Here is a 24,822-nt window from a genome sequence, read left to right as displayed (position 1 = left end):
TAGCTCTTACTGCAAGTGAATTGAACATAAAACAACTAAGTTGTCCCAAAAAAACTCAAGAATTGTGATGTTTCAGCTTATTTTGTGGTTTCACAAACTAATTTCGAAAGGAGCATGTAATATGATTGACTGCAGCTGGTCCCTATTGCTAATCATTAGCCAGCCAATGGTATTATTCTAAATTCAACATAAATATCCACCCTAACTTCATTCCCTATCTTCGTTTTGGAAGAACCCCCCATCCATCCCTTCTCCCTCCTCCACAATTCTATGATCATACAACATGGCAGCTCAGTGGCTAGAACTGCTGCTTTACAGCAAGAAGGTGGCTGGATCAAGCACTAGCTGAGCTAGTCGGCACTTTCTGTGTGGTTGACATGTTCTTCCCGTGTTTGTGTGGGTTTTCCCCAGGTATTTCGTTTTCCTCCCATGGTCTAAAGACATATGACACAAGTAAATTTAATAATAGTAACACTCACAAGCCCTTAATGTTTACACATTGGTTTTCATAGAGTCGTCTTATTATTCAATCGTCTTATTAATCGTCTTAATAATCACGGTATAGGCTAAACGAATCAGGGGAGCTCTCGAGAACTTCTTGATCTAGTATCCCTCCTAATGCTCATTGACCAGGTGGATGCCTTGGGCTCATCTTTCTCTCTATGTAAGGTTGAACTCTTAAAAATAAGTAGTTTGAACAAACAGTAAACATCATTTTTTTAAGTGCACTTCAATGATCTTTACTGATGTAAAGCAAAAGCCTTTAAAAATAGTTGTTTCTCACCTTATGCGGCATGGTGGCGAAGTGGTTAGCAGTTGCCTCACAGCAAGAAGGTCACAGGTTCAAGTCCTGGCTGGGACAGTTGGCATTTCTTTGAGTTTGCATGTTCTCTACATGTTCACGTGGGTTTCCTCCAGGTGCTCAGGCTTCCCCCGCAGTCCAAAGACGTGCTATAAATGTATTGGATAAACAAAATTGGCCTTAGTTTATGAGTGCGTGTGTGAATACGAGTGTATAGGTATTTCTCAGGTCTGGGTTGTGGCTGGAAGGGCATCTGCTATGTAAAACATATGCTGGTATATTTGGCAGTTCATTCAGCTGTGGCGACCTCTGATAAATAAGGGACTAAGCTAAAGGAAAATTAATGAAAGAATGAATTGTTCTCATCTACCTCACAATGAGGTTTTACCACTTCCTTTAGATGCTTAAGTTTATCTTTTGTGCCCTGTGCTGTCAGTTATTGACTCTTAAAACTTTCTTTATGTGGTGATGTGGCTCTATTTGTATGTGGTAAGTGTGTATAAAGTGAAGTAAATCATTAGTAAGTAAAGTTCATCATTTACTGTTCCAAACCAGTTTGAGTTTTAATTCTGTTGAAGATATTTTGAAGAATGTTGGAAACCAGTAACCACTGACTTTTTGTTTGTTTTATATATGTCAATAGTTACTGGTTTCCAACATTCTTCAAAATATCTTGAAAAGACCCAACTCAAACTGGTTTGGAACAAGTTATGGAAGAGCATGTATGATGATGACAGAACTTTTCTTTTGGGTGAACTATCACTTTACCCATGCGATGAAAACAAACATCAGTCATTTAATCCCATTCTCGACAAAAACAACAAAAGCAAAGCAAGAAAAGCTTAAAAACAAACATTGACATGCCCTTAAATAATACAATGCACACACACAGACTCACACGCACACGTCATTTAGCTATATAAACAAGAACCTTGCACTTTTTATTCAAATATATGTTTTATAACCTAATCCAAGCCAAATTTGTCCCCATATAACACACATAGAAGCAATGTAAAATACAACTAATTTAAATAATGTCGAATAGGTTGTTCTTTAGGCAGCAGTTTCTCAGTGGTCCACAGCAAGGACCATCAATTCAGCTAAAAATCTTGCTTAATAATCTTCTGATGACAAATATCACATCAGTCTATAATGAACTGATGGTGAGTATCTCAACAGCATTGTTTTCCTTATGGGTTGAGCTGCCCCTTTTAATTTGCCCAATAACAACGTTAATCTATAGAGAGGGTGTGTGTGTGTCTGTGTTCAGAAAACAGTTTTGATATAATGTTAAAAAATCCAGAAATGATTTTTTAATATTTAACTCTGTACTTTGTAAAAAATGTTGGGTTCCACATAGATTTGTGTTGCGAAGACATGCAGAAATTAAGTTAGCTTATTAGTTTTTACAAACTTAAGTGGATTTAACATAAAACAATTAAGTAGAATTGTTTTGTTTCAGCTCATTATGAAGTATTTCAAACAAAGAGAAAACTTTATTTTTTTAGAGTATTCAATTTGGATAGCTATTTTAGATTATAGTTTCACATAGTTCCTAAAAAAACTAAAATAAATAAATAATCATAAGACTATACAAATAATGAAGCTGAAAGTAGTTTAAAATTTAGTGCAGTTTAATTGAATTGAATTAATCAAATGTTAATAGTATGATAGACATTTTTTATATAGATGATCATATCGACAATTACAGTGGGTGACACTTTAAAATGACCATTACCACCACGCTTTGTACTGCCGCCGCTCTAAAGGAGTAAGAATGTGTTTTTAGGTATGACCGCAGTTTGCAACTATGCTGCCAGGGCGCACAAAAAGACGGGATGCTAACGGACAGAAATAGCCTATACAGTAGCTGTAAATACTCTTCTACTTGTAAATGAAGATGAAACATTGCATTATAATTCCTTCATTAATCATTAAAAACCTGTTAACAAGCTTTATCATTGTAAACTTGTAAAGTGCAATGAGGATTCATTTTGGAAAGTAAAATTAAAGAAATAAAACACAACTAAAATGTAAGTACAAACATACATACAAATTAGTAGGATTAAATAAATATAAAAACAAATAAAACAGTGCTTTAGTCTAAATATAGAGAGATGGACAGTGTCATTTTAAAGTGATAGGACTAAGGCACTCAAAAAAAGCTTTTTCATTTACGTTTACAGTTACAGTTTTAATTTACATTTTCGTTGTTGATTACATTTTACTATCTCATTTTATGTCTCAATTACTGTACATAAATAATAAATTAATAATTAAATAGGCCTATTTATTTGAAGACATTACCAGCGAAACACTGAGAAACTCTCCAGCGCTATTTTTATATAGCCCTACTATAATTTAAGAGGAAGCTGCAAAGTGGGCTTTATTATTTTAATTCTATAGCCTATATTATTTTAATTCATTTCTTCTGTCTCTGTCACTTGCGGTTCAGTGTGCTCGCTGAGCAAGATGCAATATTGAACTTTTTATAGGCTTTAGGCTACAATAATATATAATAATTTAGTTTTTACATATAGTATCGCATCAATTTGCATAGACATTTTATAGTTTATATAGGCTTAAAATAAGTTATTATTTATTGAGTTATTTAATTCGTTTTTATAGGCTTAAAATGAGTTATTATTTAAAACATACACCTGCGTTTTTAATGGCAGATGTGAGTGTCACATAAGATAATGTTTATTATTATTATTATTATTATCATCATGTAAACACAAAATAATAATAATTAAAATGTATTTATTACACCACCTTATTGGAAAATACAGTGCTTCCCGCAAGTTTGAAATATGCTTGCGGTGGTAGCCGATTGAAACAAACCATTTATCTACATCACATAAATAGTTAACTATTTGCGACAAACAAAACATAATTTTCTTTTTAATAAAAATTGTATTTATTATGACACTTTTCTTTTTTATAGGTTAAAGTAAAAAAAGAAATGCTTTATGCTATTTAGAAGCAATGTGCACCCACTGACAGGTAAAATCTGCTTCTCTCTCTCTTTCAAGTTAAAAGCAAATTTGAATGCCAAGGGATTTTAGATATGTATATAAAATAGCCTATATTAACATCATCAAATTAATAAAATATTCTGCAAATAGGAAATAAATGACAGAAAAATCGTATATAATGATTTTATAGATTTATTAAGATTTTGCTAAAGTAAAGATCCAATGCATTATAATCACTGGGCTATTTCAGCTATGTGTAATCTACTGGTTGTTTAAGAGTTAAGGAGCTGTAGAACATTGTAACATTGCTTTTAAAAACACCTGTGACCCCATACTTGGAATCCTTTTGCTCATAGAGGCTGTCTCTGTGTGAACTGACCATTCTCCAAAGAATTAAAGCAATTGAAAGACAAACTTTGTCTGACTTTATTCAATTTCAGTCTTCACATTAAAATGCATTCCTTGTGAACAGGAAGAAAATAGTTTGCCATTAATAGTTAATCAGTGAATGTGTAATATACTAATAACAGCATTGGCAATGAGGAAGTTTTCTCATATAAAAATAGATGTGCAAGCATTTTTATAAGAATGGCCAATTACGTTTTGAATTGCATAATTACGTTTAATTAAACTGAAGCCGTCATGTTTTTGTCATGTTAGCAATACAATAATCTTCTCTTTACACAGCCAGTCCTCTTTTTCCACCCAAGCCAATCCTACATTACACCCAGAATATCTTCTGAGATAAAACTAGAAGCATTTCAAACATATTTTTATGATTTGATGACTTAACTAAGAAAGTGTTTTAGTTGCTATTTTTATAATGCTCTGAGTTCACCAAAAATAAGAGTCCATTCTTTTGGCCCAACAACAGAATCCGATGAATGGTTGAAAGTTAAATGCATGTAAGTCTTTTGTAGCACTTCTAGCACAAAGAATTGTGTTATTTATTAGAATTTATTTAAATTTGTTTCCAACTCAGAATTTAATCTGACTACAAATTATTAAATTAGATTTGGACAGTATTTCACAATAGGAACGGGTCATATTTGTCATCCATGAATCAATTTAGAGTTTTAATTTATATCTGATCTAATTCTTTTCAGTTATGTGTTCATTAGGAACCCAATCCCGCACAAAGTTTTCACACCCCAGGGATTGATTAGTTCTCAGGGACATGATCTCGACATTCTAAACTATTCATTTACTTAGAAAAATTTATTACACAATTATTGCTGTTTTTACTGGGACAACTTAATTTTTTATGCTCAATCCACTTAAATTTGTTGAGCTAACTTAATCGATTTGTGTTGGGACAACATGAATGAATCATGTGGAACCCTGAATTTTTACAGTGTACAGCATCCATAGCATTGGAACTAGAAAATATGTGAATAAATGGATGTGAAAAGATGGAACTATAAGAGATATTGTCTAACCAGTTGTTCTGGTTTTAGCTATTTGAATATTCATTCAGGACCATTCGGGAGACATGGGCTGTGTCTGGAGCCTTTTCAAACATCTAGTGAAAGGGAGAAACCAGAAATGATGCAAAAGTGACAAAAAGTCACATGAATATCTTGAATGATCATTTTTGTTAATCATCATCAGTTTCACAGGAAATTTATAATCACCAGCATAAACTATTGTTTTGAACATTTATTTTGTCTGACTCAACCTTAAACATTAAAAAAAAAAAAAAAAACAAGAAAACCATCTCCATCTTGTGGTGGAATAAAAGACTGCAAATTTCCCCCAACACTGTTTTGGCAAAGTTGGCAAGATATATAGTAATCCTCCAAATGTCATAATCAATCAACTAATATTTTTTGTTGTGGACCTAAATAGAATCCCAAACCCTGCATTTAACAAAATAGAGGTCTGATTTATTATGCATTTAAGAAACTGATTCTAAAAAAATAGAAAAACATTCGAAATATTTAAGCATATGATAAATAGCACACATACTATATATATAAGGATCCAATTGAACCCGTTTTTGTGATAGCACAAAAGATATAGATATAGATGCCTAAGAAAGCCTTTAATGGGTAATGACACTTTAATCATGATAACTGAATTTTTTTTTCTTTAAGGACCATGTTGCTAAGATTTTATCTTGTCTCTTGAACTAAAAAAGCATGTATTATGATGTAATATATACAGTTGAATTATTAAATCCCCTGAAATATTTAACCCTGTTTATTTTACCCCCAATTTCTGTTTAACGAAGAATTTTTTTTAACACATTTCTAAACATAATAGGTTTAATAACTCATTTCTAATAACTGATTTATTTTATCTGTGCCATGATGACAGTAAATAATAAATAAATATAACATTAAAAAACTAAATATTTTTCAAGACACTTCTATACAGCTCAAAGTGACATTTAAAGGCTGAACTAGGTTCATTAGGTCAACTAGGCAGGTTAGGGGAAATAAGCATTTCATGCAGTGGTTTGTTCTGTAGACTATCGAAAAAATTTAGCTTAAAATAGCTAATAATTTTGACCTTAAATGTTTTTATTTTTTAAATGCTAAAAACTGCTTTTATTTTAGCCAAAATAAAACAAATAAGACTTTCTCCAAAATAAAAAATATTATTAGACATACTGTGAAAATTTCCTTTCCCTGTTAAACATCATTTGGGAAAAATTTTAAAAAGCAAATAAAATTTAAAGGGGGGCTAATAATTCGAACTTCAACTACAAAAATGGCCTCAAAACTGTTTTAAGTAAATATTTTTGGAATGACATGCAAGTAAATGATAACAGGATTTACATTTTGGTTTCAACTACTCTCTAATGTTGTGTTTCTAATGCATAAAAATATAATAGAGGTGAAGTATTTATATGCACACTATTGGTCAAACGTTTGGGGTCAGTAGGATTTTGAAATGTTTTAAAATAAGCTTCTTCCGCTCAGCAAGGTTGCATTTATTTAATTTTAAATACAGTAAAGAAATGTACAATTGTAAAATGCTATTGCACAATAAAATAACTATTCAAAAGTAGTTTATCATTTAACAATTTATTCCAGTGATTATAAAGATGCATTTTCAGCTTTATTATTCCAGTCACATGATCATTTAGAAATCACTCTAAAATTAATTATTTTTATTAATGGTATAGGAGTAATAGAAGCAATAATGACTGTACTAATATTTTCAGTTGAAACTACATACAATAAGTAATAAATAAATAAGTACTTAACAATTGAAAATTTTTTAACATTTAATAAATGCCACCTTGATTAACACAATAATTTTCTTAAAAAAAAATAACATGGAAAAAAAAAAACACAACCCCACACTTTTGACTGGTAGTTTCTGTGCAATACTTTTAATTATCCCAACTTTCAGAATGTTATAATAATAATCATTAATAAAGAAACCAGACTCTGACTCCAGTCTGATATGATCAAACTCTTTCTTTCTTCATGAAATCAATATCCCATGTCACATGTACTCTGTAAAGCACAATATGCAGTCACGGTGTACTGGTTTTTGTTGTGGGTGTTTGTTTTAAGAAAAACTTTCATTTAGTGTGGTGCTGAGAAAAGATGCTTATCGCAGCCAATTCACTTGGTTTTGGAAGAGGGTCATGTGGGTGGAATGCAAGTGTCTGCGTGGGCATTGGGTCATGTGTGTGGATGTTTGTGTGTGTTCATGTGTGGGTGCCTGTTTTTTGGTGCTTGCATAACCATTGCAAATCACGTTGGACACAAATAATGTTTGCAGACTTGCAGACAGAAGCTTCCAAAAGGTGCCTCTAGAACACAATATATGAGAATTGAACTTGTGTGATTGATACTTATGACTCATTTCATCCATTTTGGATACATGAAACATTTTCCATTCATTTTCCGTAAACCAGCACATTTTAATGTATCAAATTGTATTTAATTTACAACAAGCTGAATCTAAAATGAATGAAATAAAATACAAAAAGCTTTAATGTGACAAGGGATGTGACAAATTTGTGCTTTAGCTAAAGATGCTAAACTCAAACCAGAGACCACATGACACGTTTACAACTGCCTAAAATCATCAATGTATTTTCATCACAGTATAATTTTCAAATAGTGAATGATACGTTCACTGAAATACCATAGTAACAACTTGACAATAAGTCTATTATTGGTTTATCTTAAATATTTTGTACAAATTACTGAGAGAGGAATAATTGCATGCATTTGTGTTTCTCATCATCATTTAAAGTAAGTCTAGCAAGCTATTTGTTGACTACCACAACTTTTCCCCACATAATTATATCATTTGGCACAACATATTTACTGAACAAAAATAAGTCAATTTACGTTAATAATTGGGCATAAAATAATATAATCTATGGTAGACAATTATTCAATAACAGAGCAGTGCCTTTTAAATATGTGGAATTTGTGTCCCGATTACAGCTAAAGAATTTGCTCTTGTTTTTGGAGCTGTAGGGTCCACCCAATTGGCCCTGGATTGCTTACAGAGCAATCTCTTCTGGGATTATGATTATAAAGGGATGGGACAATCATTCTCCCAGGCTGTGCCACATCTTAATGTGCTAAAAACAGCTCTTGGTAAATTAATATTTAACAATATTTATAAAACAAAAACATCCACTCTCTATTCCAGCGTGAGATAGTCTCTTGTTCTAATGCTGTATATTATTGAAACAGACATAGGCAATATTAACTGGAAAAGAGTATGGACTTTACCTAGAAAATTCCTAATGAACAATAAAATCCATGAAGTGTCTTATAAAATAATACATGGGTGCTATCCTACAAAGATATTTTACAGGTTTATTTCTGAAGATTTTGAAGTAAATTGCTCCTGCGATCTCCAAACTGAAGATCAGTCTCACCATCTTTTGGAATTGTGAGTATACCAAATATTTTTTGAAAAATGTATTAGGTATATTCAGTGGTATAATTCCTGATTCTATGTTAAAATATGTCATTTTATGATATAACCATCAGAATGAGCATCCAGATGTTTTTTATTTATTTAATCTTATTATATTTTTGGCCAAATTTTTATACACAAGTGTACATTTTGTAAGCTTAAACCTTTCTTTCAGATTTTACTTAAAGATTTAAATCTTTATATGTCTTGATTTCTAAAGCAACTAACAGAAAGCTGTAAAAACTGTGAGTCTGTTTAAAAGATACATTTATATTTTGCTCCCTGGCATTTAATGTGATATAATGTAATGTAAAGGTTTCATTTTGTTATTCATTCATTCATATTTTTTTCGGCTTAGTCCCTTTATTAATCTGGGTTCGCCACAGTGGAATGAACCGCCAACTTATCCAGCATATGCTTTACACAGTGGATACCCTTCCAGCTGCAACCCATCTCTGGAAAACAGTCATACACACTCATACACTACAGATTATTTTAGCCAACCCAATTCACCTGTACTTCATGTCTTTGGACAGTGGAGAGAACATGCAAACTCCACACAGAAATGCCAACTGACCCAGCAGAGGCTCGAACCAGCGACCTTCTTGCTGTGTGGCGACAGCTGTGCCACTGCATCACCGTCATTTTGTTATAAAAAAAAAAAAAAAAAAAAAAAAAATATATATATATATATATATATATATATATATATATATATATATATATATATATATATATATATATATTTATGTTGACTACAATTTTAATAGGTAAAACATGCTTTTCCTATAGTTGTAAAAATAATAACAGATCAATAAAAGCCCTTTTCCAGAAGGATATTGCATCAAAACCAAATGCAAAAGCATGTTGAAATTAATTTATGAGTGATGTTGATTGTAAAAAGTTTTGGTATTGTCTGCCTAATCTAGTAGTCTGCCTTTTAGTATTGTCTGCCTAATCACTATTTTTTAACAAACAAGGTTAAAAGATTTCGTTTAAACTCCTTCACAGAATATATCCTGCCAAACATTATTCGTTTAAATTTTAAAAAGATATAGATGTAAGGTGTAACTTTTGCAAGCTGAGGCCAGAAAGCGCTGTTCTTTTATTTTGGTATTGCCTCCTTTAGTCATTTTTTTCTGGCAAAATGTACTTTATTGCTGTCAATATTAATGAAAATATTAGTTTACACTGGAAAGATGTTCTGTAAGGAACATTTGAAAACTCTTGAAACAAAAAGTCCCATCCATTTTTTAAATAAATTTTATTTTAATGGCCAAATTTCATATTCAGAAATGTTCAGGTAAAAAGTCCAAGTTTTATTGCATTTAAAAATGAAGTGAAGCATTAAAAAAATCTAAAAGCTATGCAAATTGTACAAGCCTGCATGTCATTTAATGCATTCCTGTGATATTGTTCATATCTCCCCCAGCCTTTGAAATTTTCTTTGCATTTGTTGTACTTGACTTGTATTACTTGACGTTACTCAATAATAATAATAAAAAAAATAGAAAATTGTTGACTATAATTTAGGGACAGACACAAAATGATTTTTTTTAATTACTGAAATTTCATATAATAATAAAAATATGTATTATGCAAATGTTTATCTCACTTAATAAACATAATAAAGTTGAAAATTAGACTTAATTATTTCATGATAATTGAAGCTAAATTAAGTAACAGAGTCAAAAATAGGTAGTTGGAGTATTTAAGTTAATATTATTAAGGCAAAATGTCTCAATATTCACATACAAACATAAATTTTTTTAGAGATAACTTGATATAATTTGTGTTATTTAAATTTGTTCCATAAAAAAGGTTTATCTTGGAGCAGCAAAATGTAAACCTGCAGTTCTGAAATCACCCTTATGTTTTTGGTTTCGTTATTTACCTGAGATTTGACGTCATTGCATGAGCTATTTCATTTCACCTGGACATCGTAACGTTCTTGCTGCAGGCATAGTATTTCATGTCTGACACATTCTTCAAGGTAATAAATTGGCAACCTCAAATGAGCCCTTTCAACTTAAAACAAACAAAAGCAATCATCAGAAACATATCAGTACACTAGAAAAACACACACACACACACACACACACACACACACACACACACACACACACACACACACACACACACACACACACACACACACACACACACACACACACACACACACACACACACACACACACACACACACACACACACACAGCAGGGAATAGACAATAATTAATACTATTTTAATATACTATTAAAATTAATACTTTGGCAGGTACCACTATCAGGAGCAGGGGACGGCTGACTCTCCACAGCGACAACCTGTAGCATTTTATATATTAATACTCAATACTAATACAAAAGTGTCATGGCAGAGATTTGCTTTAGAAAAACAAATTCAGTTATCATAAGTCAAGAATCAGCATACATATAAAGACAATATTGGGCTAAGAGGAAAACAAAACAGTTTTGTGTCTTGTTCATTCTTATCATACATGACAATGATGTTGAAATGTGCTTGAATGTGTACATTTTGGAAAATGGGCTTCAAAGTTCAAGTTTATGAAAACGATACCATTATCATCTTGGTGTAAATTATTTTAAAAATTGTGATTTTTCTCATGCACGTCTCATGCAACACGAAAAACAACATTGGCAATGTGTGCAGGCACTTATTGTTTCTTTACAAAGAACATGTATAAAATAAAAAACTAGGGCTGCAGAATTTTGGATAAAACTGACATTGCATTTATATCGCAATATATAATCACAGTAAATGAAAAAAATCGCAATTTCACCAGATGACTTGAATAGCTTGTAAAGAATTCATAATTTAAATCAACTGGGAGCGTACCTGCATCAAATATCATTTAAAAAATGAAAAGCATAGTTAAGTACAACAGACAAAACATGCAATTAAACAATCAATTGTTATTTTCTGGGAAGTCAAACATACACAGTATTCAGAGGCAGAAATTAAATAATTACGGTATAATATTACACTGTATTATTTTAACCAAGTAAGTAATTGTTGTAATAATGCAGTAAGTATTAATGTTCAATTAATATTTAAGCTACAAACATTTAATTTATTGTTCCCAAATTCCTCAAGTTTGCTTCAGATTCTTACAGTCAGGCCTTAAAAACACATGCAAATAATAAACTTTCACTTTAAAGTTAAAGTTTGATTGTTGTAACTGTTATTGCTAGTCAACTACAATCCCAACTACATGGCAGACGCCTGCGATGCGACAATTGCAAACTTGCACATTGCAATATCAAGGCTAAAGCAATTATTGTGCAGCCCTATAAAGAACTATTGGTGAAATTTAATCTAAAAGAAAAAAACTGTAGCTGGGGTTGCCAGATCTTTACCATAATATGCAATAGCAGCATTTTAGGCTTCAAAGATCTTAACTTAAATTCGATAAACATAACTAAACTTAAATTTACCGTGAAACAGCAATTCTTTAACAGATAGAATGTTAACACACCCTCCTATTGTAGTACTAATATATGTTTTTGTACCTTTGTTATACACTGAAAACCACCAAACGCAAGTAATGAGTAATGAAAATGAGTAACTTTTAATGAAAAGTACATTATCAAGCTCACAAACAGCTTTTCCACAAACTGAAGAAAGAAATAGTGTTTATAAACTAAAAGATGATGACTTGTAAATAGATTTCATAATCAATTAATTGTTATTAATATTTTCCCAGAGATGGGTTGTGCCTGGAAGGGCATCCGCTGCGTAAAAACTTGCTGGATAAGTTGGCGGTTCATTCCGCTGTGGCGACCCCGGATTAATAAAGGGACTAAGCATACAAGAAAATTAATGAATGAATTAATGTTATTAATATTAACCAATATCATATTTTCAGAAGATTAATAATTTGAGAATGTAGTTTAATAAAGTGAAGCAGCAGGTTAAATATGATATTGTAAACATATGAAATGTGTTTACGTCTGATTTTTTTCTGTGCACGAAAAATTCACTGTCATCATTTACCTAACCTTGACTGTTCCAAACCAGTTTGAGTAATTTTTGTTCTGCTGATCAGAGGAAAATATATACTTAAGAATGTTGGAAACCTGTAACCATTGACTGCCATTGTATTTGTTTTTCTTACTATAATGGAAGTCAATAGTTTAATAATAATTTCCAAAATCTTTTAATACACTGAAAACCCTAATAAATTGACTGAACGAAATTAATTGAGTAAACTCATTATCTTAATTTAATTGAGTCTCCCAAAACTTGCATATTTAAGTTTATTTAAGTTTGGTGGATTATAATTAAATTGTTCAGTTCAGGGTGTGTGTCTGTGTGTGTAATTATTTACTATGAAAAACATGTTTTTAGGAAAAATAAGTAGCCATTTATTCCCATTATGGTGAATAATTATATGAAGCCTTGTTTTCTGTTTAAAAAAAGACTTTAAAAGGTTGCACATATTAGAATTTTACAGTCAAGACTACATTAAAACGACCTATTTTTTTTTTCAAAGGATTATTTGTGATTTTGAGCTTACTATACTTGAAATCTTAGGTTTATATAAGTTAAACGAACTCATATTTTTAGGTGACAAGACCAAAATGCAAAATTTTAAGTAATGTTCAGTCAACTTTACTTTAAGTAAACAACATTAGGGTTTACAGTGTATCTCCTTTTGTTTTGAACTTGTTCAAATTTTGGAACAAGTGAGGGGTGAGTAAATGATAACCAAATATTGATACTATTTATTATAAATTGTAAATGAGATCGTTAAACTGAATCAGATAAACACTCGTGTTCCAGGATTCACAGAATCAAGTTATTCTAAGAAACTTCCATTGTCATGAAAACTGAGATCATATCAAATTGTGAGGCTGAGAGCTTAAAATGCTGATTTAGACCTTACACATGATATCTTTAGGAAAAACATTGACCTAGACAGATTTGCTTTACAAGTTTCATGGTAAAAAATGCACTTTTGTGCCCAAACATAGTTAAATCTTTGTAGGGAAAGAAGTGGCTTGTTAGAGCATGCATAGCCCTTAAAATATAAAGGCAACTGTAAACAAAGATAACCGGTTGAGATACAGAACACAGTATCTTTTTCTCAAACACAGTGATAACAGAAAAACACTTTATTGCATTCAAATAGATCAATTACACATGTAACATTGATGAAATGAGAGCTTTTAATTATTATTCCACTTGCGTTAGACAATAAATGCATGTGTTATTTTTATAGATATGGATTAACTGATACAGAGGAGCCTCATAAACCTGCACATTTATCAGCTCACAAAGGAAGAGAAGGGTAAAATTTGTTGCACCTCTTTAGATATTCTTTCCTGCTGCTTTTTGAGACTGCAAAAGAATGACATGACTTATTAGAATGATTATATTTCATCACTGGTAATATTACTTTACATTCACAATCCTTCAAACTTACATATTTGGGTGTCCCTGCAAATGCACTTCAGAATTTCATAGTATTCATCTCTGGATTTAGGGTTGGGTCTTTTTGTACACTTTAGGCCCTTATCAGGGTAAACTAAAGAGAAAAGTTGGGTTATTACATTAGGCAATCTCAAACAATCGTATGTTTCAAATCAAAACAATCATCAAACACTCAAATCTGCATCAAATTAAACACTCACACACTTAAATATAAAGCATCCATTAAGCATTTGTGCTGAATTTTGGCATCTACTTGGCCAAAAAAATGTATACAATTAGTTACTCATGTTCAGTCACTATACACACACTGATAAAAATTTATTGCTTCATTTACTTAAAAATTTTTATTTTTTGCATGATTTTTTTATGCAGATGAAACAATACTAGGCCTTATTGAACTTACTCAATTTTTATATCTGTTGGAATGAAATTTACAGATAAACTTCAATTTTTTTAACTTAATTTTTCTATTTCTCTAACCATAATTTTGATGCGTGATCTACATAACCAAAATAGTTATAAACTTACATTTGTATTGAAACCAAATACTTCTTTAAAGATTGTTTATATTACAAATTTTAAGTAGGAGTAGACTACTTGAGAAATGGCGACCACGCTTTTACTTTTGGAAAAATACTTCAATGGTTTACTTATGATTTATATTAGATATCAAATGTGCTTTGGTCCTCTTTCCGGAACTTTCTTGAGCATACTCAGCGACTAACTTTTGCCTTTCTAATTTTGGTTAAACTTTTTTATTACTTCAGATTTTGTTTTTTTGCTTTTTGCATTTGTATTTACTTGAATGAATAACAAGAACTCCTGGACATGTAGTTATAGCATACCAGTACCACAGTCTTATTAAAAAATGTAGAACCACTTTCAACAGTTCAACATGAACCTTTTATTAAAGTTCTTAAGAACCATTTTTCTTAGCGAAGAACGTTTCAGTAATTTAAATAGCCTTTTACCATGCTTTGTGTAGAGAAAGGCTCTGCATGGAATGCTCAATGCCAATAAAGAACCTTTATTTTTATGAGTGTTTTAATACACATTATTAGGTGAAAAAACTACAGAAAAACAAATGGATTTCTTACGTTTGCAGCCACAAACAGCAGATTGTTTCATGGATCTCCTCTGTGAACAGACTGTGTGAAGACAAGAAGTGGCATTAGTCTCACAATGCAAGCATAAACATTGATATCAAAACCCACAACATCCTCTATTTCATGAATACATTATTGTCTTAGGATGTTAGAAAAATTAAATGTTACACAAAACTTGAGTAAATGCAAACAAGACGTAAAGCACTGCTTATAATTACCTGAGTTGTTGCACAAAATGATGGTCAGAATCAGTAGGGCAAACACCAGACAGATTGGTTTGGTCATCTTCACGATATCGCTGCTCCAAAAGGATTGAAAAGGTATGATTTGAGTCCTGCTTTTTATCCCCCCGTGCAAGGATTATCTCCATCGGCACCCTTTCCTCTTCACCCACTTTTATACTCTGAACCATTCATGAGGGCTTTACGCGTAACGGTTTAAATAAGCCTCAACATGTTCAGGGTGCATACCACGATTTTCACCCCCAAAAAGAAAGATTATATTTCTTGTTTACTTCAAAACTAAACAAGAAAACTCAAGAGAAAACATGTTAAATCTGATAAAGTCGATCTTGTTAGATCACAATGTGTGGGATTGAATATCTGAAATAAATTAGGTGCTGCGAGTCCAAGTCAAAAGGAAAGCAAAAATAGATTGTGTCCTTATGATGAAGTGCAATGACCTATAATATTTATTTGGTGAACAATTAAAGAAATAATTTATTACATTTACTATTTTTTAAGGAAATAAAGATTTGTTTATACAGTTGAAGTCCTCCTGAATTATTAGCCCCCTTTATATTTCCCCAAATTTCTGAAAGATGTATTATATTCATTCCTAAACATAACAGTTCTAATAACTATTTTGTAATACCAGAACTTTGGAACATTATCATGATGATAGTAAATAATATTTCACTAAATATGTTTAAGATACTAGTATTCAGCTTAAAGTGTCATTAAATACAAGTTGTTGTAATTAGGCAAATCATTGTATAATGATGGTTTGTTCTGTAGACAATCTAAAAACATAGCTAGAGGGCTAATAATAGTGTCCTTACAATAATTGTAAAAAATGAAAAACTGCTTTTATTCTAGTCGAAATAAAACAAATGAACAATTTCAGCATTATGAATGTGACCATTGCAGTAAAAAATTCAAAATATAAATTCAGAGAAAGCATATGTTAACATTATATTAAAACTTCTGTTTATATTTTTTTCAAAACAACTGACCAGAGTTATGGAATCAGAAAAGTATCAATCTGTATTTTTTTTTTTTTTTTTTTGGATTTTAAATGGTGGAAATAAACATGCATTATGGATGTGACCAAAAAAGTATGCAAGTTTACAGTATACAACATACTTTGTAGAAATTCAGTGAATTAAACTGCACAACCCAAAAGAAATATTGCTCATTAAAAAGGATAAGAGTTGGCTCACTTTAGAACAAACATGATTTTATTTTACATTTGTGCATTTATGAGAAAAAAAGCATTGTTACAGATCTCCAGAGGAAGACTATCTCCAGAAGAAAAAGAATATTATAGGAAATACTGTGAAGGATTCTTTGCTCTGTTGAACATCCTTTGGTAAATATTTTAAAAAGAAAAAAGAAATCACAAGAGGGCAAATAAATCTGACTTTAACTGTATATGTATGACAATCGACTAGTGTTTCTCCCTAAACAAAGCATACGCATGTGTGGTGTCTTCATTTCCTAAATCAGCAAGGTGATACTTTAGAAGACAGAGGACAAAGAGATCACTGGATTAAGTAAATATAAAGCTGAAACCTGATATGATTTTCTCACAAGTTTGGCAACTGAATTTTCCCACCTGAATGTGCAGCCTGTGAATGTTCTTTACTGCGGATCATTAACCTTTACAAATATTGAACACTATATTGTTAAAAAAAGAGAGAAATTGCTTTGGTGTAAATGGCATAGCATGTAAATAGCATTTCCTAAAATACACAACATAAAAAATTGTGCCTGAGAAAGCTTCTCAAATGGAGCGAGAAATATTTACAATGTCACATTAATAACTCGCACAAACTTCTTTTTTTTTGTCACCAGTTATTTCATTTGATTTAGCTATAATTTCATACAAAGCCACAGAACCCACACCCTGGTGTTTTGTCTTTGAATGACTGGCTGCTTTTTTTCAGATTCAGTGACTCAGTCTTAAAGGACATCGATGATGAATATCATCTTTTTGAAGCTTTTTGGAAAGAACTGTGTGCAGGTATAGTGTGTCCACAGTCATATTGGTGATATAAACCCAGTAAGTCTCTTTCTTTTTAATTTCCTGACATTAAAAACAGGATACAAATCCCTCCCAATTGGATTGACAGCTGGATATTAACATGTCTCCGTAGTAACGCATATAATCATATCAACAAGACAGAACGTGCACAAAGCAACTGGGATTAAAAGATCTGTTCAGCTCGCTGTGATTATCTGCAACTCAAGAATAAGTTTTACAAGTTTAAAATGTTTTTAAAACAGAGCATGTTTATAATGAATTACAGTGATTTAAGCGTCTTTAACACCACAGCTGCAGCTGGTGGCCTCATGTACGCAGACTTGCATTGAAATCATACTAAAACATTGCGTACGCAGTAAAAAATTCAGATGTATGAAACACTGCATACAAAATACTTTGTAGTGTGCAATTTAACACAATTGCCTCTAGGAGTCACCAATGGAAATAAAACAAACACACAAAAAAATGCACATACGCCAGACATGAAGTTGGTGTAGACCAACACACACTCACGTTCCTTTTATCGTTAGTAAATCCAAACGTGAGCGTGAAATCTGGCGAACAGAAAGTTTTTGTGCGCACGCAGCGTTGATACATGAGGCCCCTGGGGTTTGTAACAGCGTGAACTCTGTAACAACATTATGTGTGACTCATCGTGGCAAAAAAGCTTGAATTAACTCCAAAACAAATACATCAAATAACCATTGGGAAAGTTCTTAATAAAGTATTTCTCCCAAACGTTACCTCAGATTTGCTTCCTTCATGTTTGTCAATGTGCTGTTTATCTGAAGCAGTGCAAGATTGAGGCACACTCTGATAGGCACGTGGGAACGGATGGTGGGGAGAACTAGCATTAAAGGCACAGGCATTAAAAACAGCTACAGTGTGTTCAGAGCAGAACATTCCAATGTTCTGAAAGGTATAAACAATCTGATAGGCGTTTTGAACTGAAACTTAAGAGACACATTCTGGAGAATTAAATCTTGAAAAAGGGGTAAAAAGGTGCCCTTTAAACAACCCTCAATCAGACTGAACACATTCGTTGATTAAATAATTTACAACTCGCTCAAAGAAATGCTGAGAATTCATTTTGCTCCATTGTTGAATCCTGTGGAATTGAAATTGTGGCTTTTACAATCAGACTTTTCAATGAAAAAATCATTGATTGTGACTGTTTAAAGATGGTGAAGTCGTCAGTGTCTGGCCCTGTCAAATGTGGCATACCTATGTTCACATAGCAGTAGTTTTATTTGTTTTGGACTTTATTCTCAAAAATATAGCTTAGCTTTTAGAAGCTTCCAAGGCACTGTATATTCCTGCAAAAAATCTAATATAAATCTCTACTGGTAATGTGTTGCCTTCTATCATGTTAAAATCTCTTATACCTGTACATAATGAAATGTAACAAAATACATATGTACGCTGGTTCAAATTGTGAACAGTTGAAGGCTTGTATTTGTAATGTTAAATGGTATCTGTAGTGGTTAAAATACATTATTAAACCGTACGTCTACCCTGTCCTTATAAAGGAAAAAAAATACTATAGCAATTTAGAGTAAATGCTAAGTTTTTCAACAAGGTGGCACAGTGGCTCAGCGGTCAGCACTGTTGCCTCACAGAAAGAAAGTCGCTGGTTCGAGTCCTGGCATTTCTGTGTGGAATTTGCATGTTCTCCCCATGTTCGCATGGGTGTCCTCTGGGTGCTGCGGTTTACCACACAGTCCAAACACATGCAGTATAAGTGAATTAAATAAACTGAATCCGTCGTAGTGTGTGTGTGAATGTGAAAGTGTAGGGGTGTTTCCCAGTACTAGGATGCGGCTGGAGGGGTATTCGCTGTGTAAACATATGCTGGAATAGTTGACGGTTCATTCCGCTGTGGCGACCCCTGATAAATAAGGGACTAAGCCAAAGGAAAAATTTATTAATTAATGTTTTTTCAACCATACTACGGTAACTAGTACATAAATATTCATATTTACCACACTTTGTTAATGAGTACTGTCATATTAACTATCGTCAACTGATAAACTGTAATAAGTAATGTAGTTAGGGCTGGGCGATATTTCGAATTTATGTTTTGACAACGATTTAATTTTATATTAAATCGAGAATCGCTATTTAACTTGTGAATTCGTTTTACATTTATTTACACCTTGACCGATTTTTGTATGGTATGGCCATTAAAAATACAATGTTCCTTAACCAGATGGTTTTTCAAGTTACTTATAAAGAGAATGTTACTTCAGTCATGTTGTTGTAATGTTTTGAGAAGACTAGTAACACAATAAAAAAAATCAAAATCAAAATCGTGAATCGGTCAAACGTTATAAAAAACCTAGATTTTTTTTGTCAAATCGCCCAGCCCTAAATGTTGTATACATTAGTTTTTTTACTACGGTAACTGATGTATTGAGTTATAACATACCGTATAGCTGTTGAACCAAAGCAACAATAGAATTACCAAAACAGATAAAACTATAGTGTTTACTATAAATTACTATAGTATTATTTCATGGGTGGCCTTGGTTGTAAGCTAGAATAACTGAATAAGTCGTTTTTACCCCTTTTACCTCACCTCATCCTGTAATTCTTTAAAACTACGTAGGCTTACAAAAGCGTCATGGTGATAAAGAAAGCTGAGTCTTTCTCAGAGTGAGTGGTGAAGCAGCAGCCACGGGTGAGGCATTCTCTAAGGTCCAGTGTGGGCTCTCGTGTCTGTGGGTTAGAGCCTACACACGGTGGGCGACTAAGCCGTCCATAAGCAGCCAGCTGCCCACGGGCTCTCAGCAGCAGGAGTACAGTATCTATCGCCGCGGTCGGGCCCTCCCTCGCAGTGACGCACTCAGAAAGGACCAAGGAAATCCCCAAGTGAGAGTTACGACAGACTCTCGCCACCGTAGATAGTAGGCAACTTCCGACTAGCGCCGAACAAACCGACACAGAACCCGAATACTCGTAAACCTTGTCCACGCTCCGCACAAATTCAAGGTAGGGACATATTTAGTTGATTTATGCTTGTATGTGTTGTATTTTCCGACTGTAAGATACTGTAACGTAAGCAAAAGCTTTGTTGTTGACACGCGTGAAGATACTCAAGCTCATCCGGTGCATGCGATCGGTGTCTTCGCCACTTGTGTTTATAGGTGTTTGTATATAACGTTACACACAATCCGACTGTTTATCGAGCTACTATGTGATTTATTGGTAATATCGATGATTTGATTTAATTATTTATGATGTAATATGTTGACTGGTGTATTTTTACCCTCCTCAGGTGTTGTAAACACTGCTTTCCGTTCGGTCTAGGTGGCTTGACAAACATTTGCCGTCGTCGCGGAAGTACACAGACAAACAACGTCTTGCGGTGTTATTTTTATGAATACACCTACCGAAGTACAGCAGCAGGAGGACATGTACGGCATGGCAGAAATGCCCGATCTCATACCACCGGCAGGTGCATTACAACCTAGTCCAGTAATCCCGTATGACCACGGACAGCCGGGGAGAAACAGACCAGATCTCCTGTCCGCCCCGAGACGAATGCAGCGAGCCCCCAAACTCGGACAGATCGGCCGCTCAACAAGAGGTGGGTGGCATATTGAGCTGTTATTTTGACCTGGCACTCAGTTACTGAATAAACATTTTTTTGAGACTGAGACCAATTTTTTTATTGGTGTGAGGTCACTTCACATTTTAAAGGTTTCCTTAATTTAATCCAGCTTCATTATCTCATCAGCTAGGTGTGTCCAATAAGGGAACCGTCTAAATATGTAGTGCTAAAAAGTTCCATGTGCACTTTAAAAATCCCCTTTCTAAATGTAGCTGGAAAGATTTAGGAAATGTTACATTTAGTTATGTATGTTTGTCCCCAAGCAATTCTTCTGAAATGTTTAGCAACATCACTGGATCTGCTTAATGAATTAAAACTTGTGAAGCTATTTTTAACAATTCAGCTAAATTTTCTAGTCTAGACAAGTGTTACTTTTATTATTAAAAATAATTTGGGGAAGTAATAACACTGACTAATGGTGTGTTGAAGTCATGTTGGAAAGATAAAACATGTGACCATTACTACAAATTTTAATTATCAGTGGGAAACTTTTTTTTTTTTTTTTTAGCAACATTGATAGTTCACCCAAATCTGGATTTGCCATGAATTTATTTATTATGAATCCATCAGATTTAAAAAAAATCTTATTTTCTTCAGTAGAACTTTAAAAATGATCTGAATACAAGATATATGGTGATTCATAAAACTAATTTCTGAATTTGTTAAAATTAATAAAATTATTATTATCATTAAATAAAATTATTCAACTTGCACAACACACAATTGTACAATTATGATACTATAGCTATATGATACTGTAGCTTTAGAAGAAATTAATAGACCACTTAAATGATAATTTTTCTATGGATTTCTCCAGAAAAAGGTTTTCATAAACATACAAGTTTGTGTTAATTTGTAGACAATACAAAGCAATGTTTCCAGAAAAAATTAAATGTAAAAAAATTTTAGATTTTTTTTGTTGTTGAAGCAACCTTGATTTTTAATGACAACAAATAAAAACATCCGTTATTTTTACCTATTGTCTTTATCTGACCCAAAATATAAACAAGTTTTTTTTTTTTTTTTTTATTGGGAAGAAAGTTTCTCAGACCCTTCTCGAATAAAACATATTAACACCAAACCCCTAGCAAATCCAGCGCGTCCTGAGAGTTGTCAAGTGGTCTTTTAATTATTTCCAGAGTTGTTTGTAGGAAAGTTCATCTTGTACCGACCAAAGTGATTTGCACTCACCTGATGCCCGTCTACCACCATCACTGGTTTCCACTCCGTCATCAACTGATTCATTCCTCTCTTTTTCTTTTTCAGTGGTTATCGAGGACGAGGACTTGGACGATATCATAAACAACAACAGAAGCTTCCCGGTTTCTCAAAGAGTTTCACCTGTTGCCTGATGCATGATTGACTGTGCCAAAACTCTTAAAGAGGCCAACACACACACCAAAGCAGGGCCTGCAGAATTGAACTGAACTAAAATCTCCCTCTCGCACGTTTTCACTTATCATCACCCTTCACCGTACAGCTTTCACCGCTTCAGGGTCAAACAAGAGAACTGCGGACTTGGCTTTCCGTTCACTTTATGCTTAACCGACGTGCTTCTGTAGCACTGAGTGATTTAGTCTGGTGTTTTTTTTCTTCTTCTTGAAGATATTGATGACCTCTAATGCAACAGGGCTATATTTATTACATTTGCACTTTACTGCAGATTTACGAAAGCTAACCTCAGCAGGTTGGATTATTCATCTCCCAAAGAGGACGTTTTTTCCTGTCAAACTCTGTTAACGTGTAACGCGCCGTTTGGTAAGACCTGTGGTTACCTTGGTAACTGAAGTCTACCTTGACATTTCTGTAAATGGCATTAGTTAGTTGTTATTTTTTTGTCACTTATTATGTGCCTGTTTATTTCAGTTTGAATTGAAACGAGTACAATCTGAGATGCACACTGGGTGAAGAACAATCAAATCTTCTAAATTGAGCAAATATGTTGGTTAAACGTGCATTGCTCTTAAAGTGGTTCTGAATTGTAAATGTTTGCATGGAAATTAATGAATTTTTGTAAACTGTTTTGGGGAAGCTCAGTGGGGTGGGAGTAATAAAGTATGCATGAGTAACTTAATGGCTTGTTCTTCATGTTTGTCTCTTCACACTAAGGATTATAATGATAATTGTGTATAAAAAGAATACACTTAAAAAATAACTCATGCTGCATGTTTAGACTACCTATTTAAAATGAGTTTAAGTTTTTTGTGACAACTTAATTGTTTTAAGTTCAATCCACTTAAATTTGTAAAAATAATTAGCTTAACTTAATCAAATTGTGTTGGGACATTCATTTTCTTTTCGACTTAGTCCCTTTATTAATCTGGGGTCGCCACAGTGGAATGAACTGCCAACTTATTTAACATATGTTTCATGTAGCGGATGCCTTTCCAGCCGCAACCTATCTTTGGGAAATACCCATTCACACTCATACAATACGGACATTTTAGCCTACCCAATTCACCTGTACCGCATGTCTTTGGACCGTGGGGGAAACCGGACCACCTGGAGGAATCCCACGCGAACGCTGGGAGAACATGCAAACTCCACACAGAAACGCCAACTGACCCAGCCGAGGCTCGAACCAGCGACCTTCTTGCTGTGAGGCGACAGCACTACCTACTGCATCGATGTGTTGGGACAACATAAAATAATTGTGTGGAACCCAGCATTTTTTAATGTACCAGCATCAACACAGAAACATTTTCAGAAATGATCATATCTAGCTGACCAATAGCTATGTTTCCCTCGCCTATTTTTATGCGCATGTTGAATATACTCATTAAAAATCATTTAAAGAAAATGGCAAGATGTGCATGAGTTTTGAAAATGCACATAAAAACGTATGTGCACAACAGAGTGCACTCTTTATTCGATAAGAAAAGATGATGAAAACACTTACAGAACAAATTCCAGTATGCGCATTAAATAAAAAAAAAATGTGTGTGAATGGACAAACCAGCAGACAGCACATTGTAAAACATCTGAAATGTTGCTTTGGTCATTCTAAAACACCCTAACCATTTCAGTATGTTGTTATATTATTTTACCTGAAAAATTGTCAAGAACGTCTGTGCTCCGCGTCTGATGCCTTCAAATGCCCCCATGCGTTCACTGCGTGTTGGCGTTGTCTTCTGAAGCCGCCTTTTCAATGCACACGACAAATGACAAGCAACAAACCTGAAGTCAACTATGTTGCTGTAAAGATGGCACTTTACATCAGGTATTAACGTCTACACCTACTCCACACCTAAATCCAACCATCACAGTTATTAACGTCTATACCTACCACAACCCTAAACCCAACCATAGTTATTAATGTCTACACCTTCCCCAAATCTAAACCAAACCAACAAAGTTATTGTGCAGTGGAAAGGCGGATAAAGGCACAAGTCATTTATTAAATAAAGTAAAAGATTGACGCAGCCTCCTACTGCAGTAAATTCTGTTTTTACTTTTGATACTTGGTGCCAATTAATCAGGAAGTGACGATTTTGTTTACTTTGACTTGTTGGATGGAAACGCTGCTTTTTCCAAGTGGTGCTCGCTGCAGAGCCATTTGAGGAGAGGTGAGCTCCAGCGAGGGGGAGCTTAAGCTTGAGCCCCACCTTTTTTGCACTTCTTCTACGAGTGATGTCACTGGGGGTAGGGTTAGGGGTGGGGTTGGTGTACGCATTAAAACAGCTTACAGGAGGAGGAGCGAC

The 24,822-nt window shown here is 33.4% G+C and overlaps 3 protein-coding genes and 1 long non-coding RNA gene across 10 annotated transcripts in view; 1 reads left to right on the top strand and 3 right to left on the bottom strand.

The window, feature by feature from the left end:
• Positions 1-24,453, bottom strand: part of ugt5g1 (UDP glucuronosyltransferase 5 family, polypeptide G1) — a 62,947-nt gene extending 38,494 nt beyond the window's left edge. The window contains exons 1-2 of the mRNA XM_087259837.1: positions 24,408-24,453; positions 24,169-24,262 (exon numbers count right to left, since the gene is read on the bottom strand). The gene's annotated coding sequence lies outside the window, so the exon portion shown is untranslated. The remainder of the gene's footprint in view (positions 1-24,168; positions 24,263-24,407) is intronic.
• The window catches only part of ponzr5 (plac8 onzin related protein 5), a 31,926-nt gene extending 7,454 nt beyond the window's left edge, over positions 1-24,472 (bottom strand). Inside the window, exons 1-3 of one of the 5 annotated variants that reach the window (XM_087259484.1) lie at positions 24,169-24,472; positions 10,577-10,710; positions 785-951 (exon numbers count right to left, since the gene is read on the bottom strand). In XM_087259484.1, coding sequence (XP_087115610.1) covers positions 785-796 — 12 coding nt within the window. In that variant the 5' untranslated portion in view covers positions 797-951; positions 10,577-10,710; positions 24,169-24,472. Of the gene's footprint in view, positions 1-784; positions 1,413-1,485; positions 2,264-5,219; positions 6,370-10,576; positions 10,711-22,312; positions 22,702-24,168 lie in introns of those variants that run through there. The other 4 variants (XM_087259485.1, XM_087259486.1, XM_087259487.1 and 1 more) reach the window with 4 other exon arrangements.
• cxcl17l (C-X-C motif chemokine ligand 17-like) lies at positions 13,817-15,616 on the bottom strand (the record flags this gene model as incomplete). Its single annotated transcript, NM_001386806.1, is given in 4 exon segments — positions 13,817-14,044; positions 14,130-14,231; positions 15,235-15,285; positions 15,462-15,616. Coding segments are annotated over 4 exon segments (288 nt in total). The 5' UTR covers positions 15,529-15,616.
• Positions 20,394-23,195, top strand: si:dkey-112a7.4. Of its 3 annotated transcripts, none has more exons than XR_015495558.1 (3): positions 20,394-20,499; positions 20,818-21,097; positions 22,388-23,195. It is a non-coding gene; the product is annotated as a si:dkey-112a7.4 (long non-coding RNA). The 3 variants fall into 3 exon arrangements; XR_015495557.1 differs by having other exon boundaries at positions 20,786-21,097; XR_015495559.1 differs by having other exon boundaries at positions 20,394-20,715.
• Positions 24,473-24,822: the final 350 nt, after the last annotated feature.

This window comes from Danio rerio, chromosome 7 (assembly GCF_052040795.2).
Source record: "Danio rerio strain M-AB ecotype USA chromosome 7, GRCz13ab, whole genome shotgun sequence".
Taxonomy (NCBI): domain Eukaryota; kingdom Metazoa; phylum Chordata; class Actinopteri; order Cypriniformes; family Danionidae; genus Danio; species Danio rerio.
This window is presented reverse-complemented; position numbering and strand designations above follow the sequence as displayed.